The 8,299-nt window shown below is 43.5% G+C and overlaps 1 protein-coding gene across 3 annotated transcripts in view; it reads right to left on the reverse strand.

The window, feature by feature from the left end:
- Nucleotides 1-1,636: 1,636 nt before the first annotated feature.
- MTCH2 (mitochondrial carrier 2) overlaps nt 1,637-8,299 on the reverse strand; it is a 26,481-nt gene continuing 19,818 nt past the window's right edge. For 2 of the 3 annotated variants that reach the window (XM_011963381.1, XM_011963383.1), the window contains exons 11-12: nt 6,778-6,853; nt 1,638-3,241 (exon numbers count right to left, since the gene is read on the reverse strand). In XM_011963381.1, coding sequence (XP_011818771.1) covers nt 3,155-3,241; nt 6,778-6,853 — 163 coding nt within the window. In that variant the 3' untranslated portion in view covers nt 1,638-3,154. Of the gene's footprint in view, nt 3,242-6,777; nt 6,854-8,299 lie in introns of all 3 variants that reach the window. The other variant, XM_011963382.1, reaches the window with a different exon arrangement.

Raw genomic sequence — 8,299 nt, forward strand, 5'->3', positions numbered from 1 at the left:
TGATGGAGTTTCACTCTTGTTGCCTAGGCTGGAGTGCAATGGCACGATCTCAGCTCACCACAACCTCTGCCTCCTGGGTTCAAGCGATTCTAATGCCTCAGCCTCCTGAGTAGCTGGGATTACAGACATGTGCCACCACGCCCAGCTAATTTTCCTCCCTTTCTTTTATTTTTTGAAAGAGACAGGGGGCCAGGCGCAGTGGCTCACACCTGTTATCCCAGCACTTTGGGAGGCCGAGGCGGGCGGATCACATGAGGTCAGGAGTTTGAGACCAGCCTGACCAACATGGTGAAACCCTGTCTCTACTAAAAATACAAAATTAGCCGGGTGTGATGGCGCGTGCTTGTAATCCCAGCTACCCAGGAGGCTGAGGCTAGAGAATTGTCTGAACCTGGGAGGCGGAGGTTGCAGTGAGCCAAGATGGTGCCATTGCACTCCAGTCTGGGTGACAAGAGCAAAACTCCGTCTAAAAATTAAAAATAAAGAGACAGGGTTTTGCCATGTTGCCCAGGATGGTCTTGAGCTCCTGGACTCAAGTGATCCACTGCCCCCAGCCCACCCCACACTCTTCTTAAGTCAAGGTTTCAATGGTCATCACATACTCTAGAGGAACAGTTTGTGGCAACTTAGCTTGGTACCACCAAGGAAAACCAGTTTCACAAGTGGCTTACTAAAGAACCCCTACTTTTTTTTTTTTTTTTTAAAGAGACAGTCTCACTCTGTTGCCCAGTGGCACAATCTTGGCTCACTGCAACCTGCAGCTCCCAGGTTGAAGCGATTCTCCTGCCTCAGCCTCCTGAGTAGCTGGAACTACAGGTACGTACCACTATGCCTGACTAATTGTTTTGTATTTTTAGTAGATATATTGCCCAAGCTTGTCTTGAACTCTTGGCCTCAAGTGATCCGCCTGCCTCAGTCTCCCAAAGTGTTAGGATTACAGGTATGGGCCATCACAACCAGCCGAAGTTCATGTTATTTACCGAGTTAATTATTTCTTGCATGTGTTTCTTTTTTCTTTTTTCTGAGATGGAGTTTCGCTCTTGTGGCCCAGGCTGGAGTGCAATGGCGTGATCTCGGCTCACCGCAACCTCCGCCTCCCTGGTTTCAAGAGATCCTCCTGCCTCAGCCTCCCGCATAGCTGGGATTACAGGCATGTGCCACCATGCCCCGCTAATTTTGTATTTTTAGTAGAGACAGGGTTTCTCCATGTTGGTCAGGCTGGTCTCGAACTCCCGACCTCAGGTGAACCGCCTGCCTCGGCCTCACAAAGTGCTGTGATTGCAGGCGTGAGCCATCGTGCCTGGGCACATGTGTTTCTTAATAGCACCTACCTGCATTTCCTAGCCCCTGAATATCTTTAGACTTTTATGCTAATAGCTTACAGTAAGATATTATGGAGGATCACAGGTATAGGACTCTGACTAGGCCTCTAGCTTGGATGCAGCAAGGCTGAAACAGCTGGACTAGTATTTTGAGCAATGCCACGCCTTGAAGAAATTTCTCAGCCACCCAACTTGCACAGGCAAAACTGAAGCCTTGGCGTCCTCTGGTGGTAGCCTGGTTATCAGAGTCAGACATGCTTCTCAACTATGAATAGGCAAGCATGAAGTTCACAGAAGCCACAAGATAAACATGGCACATTTTCCCAGATCATCTTTACTTAAAGATTTTTTGGGAGAAAAAGGTAGGCAGCAAACATTTTTATATTAAAACAAATGCAGATAGTAATACTGAATAGTATATAAAATTGACATTATTTTTGAGACAAAGGAAGAGACATCAAAGACATTTTAAGCCGAGCTCCTCATGAGCTTCCTAAACCCCAGGGGGAGGGAAGAGACCCCTGCACTCTCATTCCGTCTAACATTATTAGTGGGGCTGTTTTGACAGAGAAGTCTCAGAAGCAGCAAATTAAGTGCTTATTCATTTGGCAATGTCCCAGTGAATTATATAAATAAGTGAAACCACAGGCTTTCTCATTTTAGAGCATTTTAACCTGCTTTTTAAAAGGCCTGAGTAAATAGAAGCTTTATGCTTTAGTTGAATTTTATTTTCTCCTAAAGGGATTTTTTTCCTCCTATAAATGTTAACATGCTTAACTGAGGGTATGGCATGTGAGGCGGTCAGTGTCCTAAGACCCATATGGACTTGGGTTGGCATTACCAGACATGGAGTTACAAATATACTTTCCAAGGCTGTCATCAGAAATGCAAAACTACTCACCTTCGGCAACAATAACAAAAAGGAAACAAAACAAAAAACTGAAGAACAAAAGATTATATACAATTAGAACTGTATGGTGTAATTTAAGCGCGGGCAAATACTTGGCTCTTAAAGAAGGGGATTACTCCTGCAGGATCTGCTTTTCGTATTTGACGTGAAAACAAGAACTTCATTTGAGAAAAAAAGTGCCATTATACTTCCTTTCCAAATCTTGCTTATTTTCTGTAATTGTCCTTTTTCTTTGTTGTTGCTGATCCTCTATCTTATTTATTTTTTTTAGGCAGCCTCTTGAACTAGAGTAGGCTCAGAGGCTCCCTGTCGGTGACATTTTATTACTCTGCAATAACAGACTGAAGGGGTAGATCCACACACAGACTTTCTAGGATAATGTAGCCACGTACTGTCCTTTTCTTGAAGTATAAGAGACAAGGTCAACAAAATGTGCTTAGAAGCATAATGGGAGTCAGATTCTGGTGCATGCTACTGACTTTTTAGGGTCTACCTAAGAAAAGGTAATTCGTAACCTCCCATATAGTTTAATTTATTGATTTTGTTAAGTTTTACAGAATTATTTCTCATTCTTCTTGGAATTCTACTCTTCATTTTACAAAGCCTTAAATTGAGACTCAAAAATCACATGACAAAGTGCCTGTAGCTTCAGGAAAATACAACTTTTTTTTCCCTTCTGGTTAAGTAAAATAAGAATTTGGAGCAAAAATATCCTAATTCAGAATAACTAAAGGGGGAGTATCAGTGGTAAGTTATGTTGTGCTGGAAAAAAGAACAAAAAAGGCAGACACCAAACACCTCAATTTTCCCAAGATTAAATGATTATTAAAAAAGCGCGCCACACTGTATAGAAATCAACATTCTCTCCCATAATTCTGTGCATCTGGGACTACAGAAATGTCATTGTCCCTGCCCCACATCTTCAAATTAACATTTTCAGGTCACAACAATAAGTCTTCCCAAAGGGGACCTTCCGGAAAAACAAGCTATTTCCTCGGCTCATATTCCCCTGGAAAACAAAACAAAACACAAATAATATCTAGCGAGATGAGATCAGCCAATCCAAATCAGCAGAGAGGTCCGACTGGGAGACGTGAATAAATCCAGGACAAAACTGGGACTATCACTACAGAACAGGGATTTGTATTCTTTGAAAGGCTGAGCTACCACGAACTAACTACAATTTCTCCTTAGTTAGTTCTTACTCTGGGCAGACAGAATGCCCAGGTTGGATTCTGGCTTTGCCACTTTCCAGCTGGCTTAGCAAATGAGTCATGTAGAACAGTGCCTAACATTCAGTAAGTGCTAGCTTTCATTTATTTCTTTGTTTCTCTTTTTTGAGATGGAGTCTCGCTCTGTTGTCCAGGCCATAGTGCAGTGGTACAACCTCTGCCTCCCAGGTTCAAGCGATTCTCCTGCCTCGGCCTCCTGAGTAGCTGGGACAGGAACGCACCACCATGCCTGGCTAATTTTTGTATTTTTAGTGGAAGTGGGTTTTTACCATATTGGCCAGGCTGGTCTCAAACTCCTGACCTCAAGTGATCCGCCCACCTTGGCCTCCCAAAAGTGCTGAGATTACAGGTGTGATCCACTGTACCCGGCCTATTTATTTCTTAATGAAATGAAATCATGTTTCTAAGGACTACTTATAAAATCTTATAATCAAAGTAATAACAACCTGGACAACATAGGCAGACCCTATCTCTACAAGAAATTAAAAAATTAAAGGCCAGGTGCAATGGCTCACACTGGTATTCCTAGCACTTTGAGAGACCAAGGCAGGAGGATCACTTGAGCTCAGGAATTTGAGACCAACGTGCACAACATGGTGAAACCCCATTGCTACAAAAAATACAAAAAATTGGCCAGGCATGGTGGCTCACACCTGTAATCTCACCACTTTGGGAGGCCAAGGCAGGCAGATCACCAGAGGTCAGGAGTTTGAGACCAGCCTGACTAACACGGTGAAACCCTGTCTCTACTAAAAACACAAAAATTAGCCAGGCGTAGTGGTGGGTGCCTGTAATCCAAGCTACTCGGGAGGCTGAGGCAGGAGAATCGCTTGAACCTGGGAGGTGGAGGTTGCAGTGAGCTGAGATCGCACCATTGCACTCCAGCCTGGGTGATGGAGCGAGCCTCTGTCTCAAAAACAACAACAAAAACCAAAAAACAAAAAAATAAGCTGGGCTTGGTGGTGTGTGCCTGTAGTCCCAGATACTTGGGATGCTGAGGTGGGAAGATCACTTGAGCCAAAGACTTCAGCCGGGAGGCAGAGGTTGCAGTGAGCCAAGATCATGTCACTGCACTCCAGCCTGGGTGACAGAGCAAGACCCTGTCTCAAAACAAAACAAAACGAAAAAATTAACAGGACATGGTGGCAGCATGCCTGTAGTCCTAGTTACTTGGGAGGCTGAGGTAGGAGGACTGCTTTACTCCAGGAGTTTGAGGCTGCAGTGAGTCGTGATGCCACCACTGCACACCAGCCTGGGTGACAGAGCTTGTCTCCAAAAAATAAAAAACCAAATAAGTAAATAAAAATAAAGTAATAATGTTCTGAGTGCAACTGAGTACACTCTGGAGTATAAATCTGAGCCTTCCCAAATACAGGTCATGTGACCTTGGGTTATATAATTGGCACTAAACTACTCTAAGCCCCAATTTCTTCATATGTGAAATGGGTGATTAAGAATGACACCTATCCTCACACAGCTGTTTTGAGGATTACATGAGCTGACGTAAGAAAAGCTCTTAGCATGATATCTGGTATACAGTAAATGCCCAATCAAGATTTGCTGTTGTCGTAAGCACCTACAGGAACAACTGTTCCTAGGTAAAGTGTGTTAGACACCCTAATCCATTCTCTGTCTGCTTTCTTCCTATAACAAGGGGTTAGTCAGAAAAGGAAGGAAGGAAAGGCCATTTTTTTCCATTTAAACAGGGACTACACTGTACAATAGTAAAACTCAGAATGAAACACACAATGTTCATGGTAGGTCTGTTCTGAAATCATTCAAGTATTCTAGCTTGGATTCACAGAAGGGCTTTGTGGGCACACTAAGCAAGAGCAACTACAAACAACACTTAGACCCTTTCATTCAGATTTCAAAGGCCTTTCTCTTATGTATCACTAGTGCTATAAAATAATGCAACAAAGAGCTTCTTTATACACTTTCTTCCGCAGTCCTTTAATCAGTGGACCCCCTTCAAAAACAACTTTAAACTGATAGCCATTTTCAGTGATCCCGTGCTAAATTTAGCCCACAGTCAATCCATTTGTTGTTGTTATTGTCTTTTTTTTTTTTGAGATAGAGTCTCACTCTATCACCCAGACTGGAGTGCAGTGGCACGATCTCGGTTCACTGCAACCTCCACTTCCTGGTTAAAGCAATTCTCTTGCCTCAGCCTCACCAGTAGCTGGGACTAGAGGCGCAGGCTGCCACGCCTGGCTAATTTCTTTTGTATTTTAGTAGAGATGGGGTTTCACTGTGTTGCCCAGGCTGGTCTCAAACTCCTGACCTCAAGTGATCTGCCCGCCTTGGCCTCCCAAAGTGCTGGGATTACAGCCGTGGGCCACTGCACCTGGCCTGTAGTTTTTTGTTAAGAGACATGTCTGGCTGTGTTGCCCAGGCTGGCCTCAAACTCCAGGACTCATGTGATCCTCCTGGCTCAGCCTCCTGAGTGACTGGAACTATAGGCGTGAGCCATCATACCTAGCGGTTATTTTATTTTCTTTTGGATACAGGGTCTCACTCTGTCACCCAGGCTGAAGTGCAGTGGTGCAATCTTGGCTCACTGCAGCCTTGACCTCCTGAGCTCAGGTGATCCTCCCACCTCAGCCTCCCAGGTAGCTGGGACTACAGGTGCTATGCCTGGCTAAGTTTTTGTATTTTCTGTAGCGATGAGGTCTCATCATGTTGCCTCAGCTGGTTTCAAACTCCTAGGCTCAAGCAATTTGCCCACCTATGCCTCTCGAAGTGCTAGAATTACAAGCGTGAGCCACTGCACCCAGCCCATTATTTTATTTTCCAATAAAGCTTTGCCTAGATAATAAAGAATGTTTTTGTTGCAGATTATACACCTCATAGTAATAACAAACCCTAAATTGGTATCTAGGCAAAAACCATCTACTAACAAGACTCTAGAAGTAGGAGACCAGCTCTGCCAATACCACTGTGACAAATAATTGTTATGAAAGGTGAGTTTGGGAAAAAAAAGTCTAAAATCAAGGCCATCATTTTACCATGATAATAATCTACTTGGATTGTATTTATAAGTTGCATGTGGGCACTCAAATGGCTTCTAGGTCTCATCTAAGGATTCTTTCTTCTTCATTACTCCTGTGCAGGATTTCTAAATGTCACATTTTACTATTATGCCAAAGTGAAACATAGAACATTGTGAAGTGTACATTAACTGGCAGACTAGACTCACTCACTCTAGCTAGAATGAGCTACAAGAGTTAACTTGGGATTGCAGAGACAGTATTTAAGAAAACAAACAAAAATAAAACAAAATAAAATGAGAGAGACGGAGAAAAAGAAATACCTCTTTTTGTAGCATGCACCAACAATCTATCCAAGACGTATACATTGGGGAGTAAGGAGGGCATCCACCAGCAAGACTAAAATAGAAAAAAACATGGAGCTCTTCATGTTAATATTAACCAAACATTCGAGACATTGATAAAGCTTGTCAAAATATTCTCCTGCATGGAAGATTCCCTGAGAGATCATGTTAGTTCAATGAAACAAATCATAGTGGAGCAGGGGAAAGATCAAGCATCCAGAAGAGAATTCCTCCCCTATGTTTAGGTTTCAAATCAGACGAAACCTCCAGAACATAGCATTTACATGATTAAAGATCAGGGAAAGGTGGCCAGGCACGGTGGCTCACACGGTGGTCCAGCACTTTGGTAGGCTGAGGCAGGTGGATCATTTGAGGTCAGGAGTTCAAGACCAGCCTGGCCAACATGGTGAAACCCGTCTCTACTAAAAATACAAAAACATGGGCCGGCATGGTGGTGCACGCCTGTAATCTCGGCTACTTGGGAGGCTAAGGCATGTGAATTGCTTGAACCCAGGAGGCGGAAGTTGCAGTGAGCCAAGATCGTGCTACTGCACTCCAGCCTGGGTGACAGAGTAAGAACCAGTCTCAGAAAAAAAAAAAAAAAAAAAAAAGAGCAGGGAAAGGGGATTTAAAAACTAACTGGTGTTCACAAAGAAACTAAACATGAAAACGGATATGAACAGTGGATATATATATGTTCCTACTCAGGTATAATTGCTTCATCTTGAAAAAACTGTAAATAATAACAATACATTTAATTCATCCTTCACGTTTGCACTGTGCTAAAACATGGCAGTTGCTCTACATATCAGAAAACATCACAGCTTGCTAGAAGTAACAGGAAACAAAACCAGAAAACAAACAATGTAAAATGTTCAAAACTCCACATAGCTACCTGATCTTATATGAAAACAGTAACATGTTTAATGATATGTCAGATACCACATGGGAAAAGAATTTTGAATTAAATAAAAAAGGCAAGGCCAGGTGCGGTGGCTCACGCCTATAATCCCAGCAATTTAGGATGCCGAGGTGGGCGCACCACCTGAGGTCAGGAGTTCGAGACCAGCATGGTCAACAGAGTGAAACCCCATCTCTACCAGAAATGCAAAAATTAGCTGGGGGTGGTGGCAAGTGCCTATAATCCCAGCTACTCAGGAGGCTGAGGCGGGAGAATTGCTCGAACCCGGGAGGTGGAGAATGCAGTGAGCTGAGATCGCGCCACCACACTCCAGCCTGAGCAACAGAGCAAGACTCTACCTCAACAATAACAACAACAACAAAATACAAAAAATTATCCAGGCATGCTGGTGGACGTCTGTAATCCCAGCTACTCAGGAGGCTGAGGCAGGAGAATTGCTTGAACCTGGGAGGTGGAGGTGCAGTGAGTCGAGATTGCACCACTGCAGCCTGAGCAACAGAGCAAGACTCTACCTCAACAATAACAACAACAACAAAATACAAAAAATTATCCAGGCATGCTGGTGGACGTCTGTAATCC

Source organism: Colobus angolensis, unplaced genomic scaffold (assembly GCF_000951035.1).
Source record: "Colobus angolensis palliatus isolate OR3802 unplaced genomic scaffold, Cang.pa_1.0 Scaffold61, whole genome shotgun sequence".
Taxonomy (NCBI): domain Eukaryota; kingdom Metazoa; phylum Chordata; class Mammalia; order Primates; family Cercopithecidae; genus Colobus; species Colobus angolensis.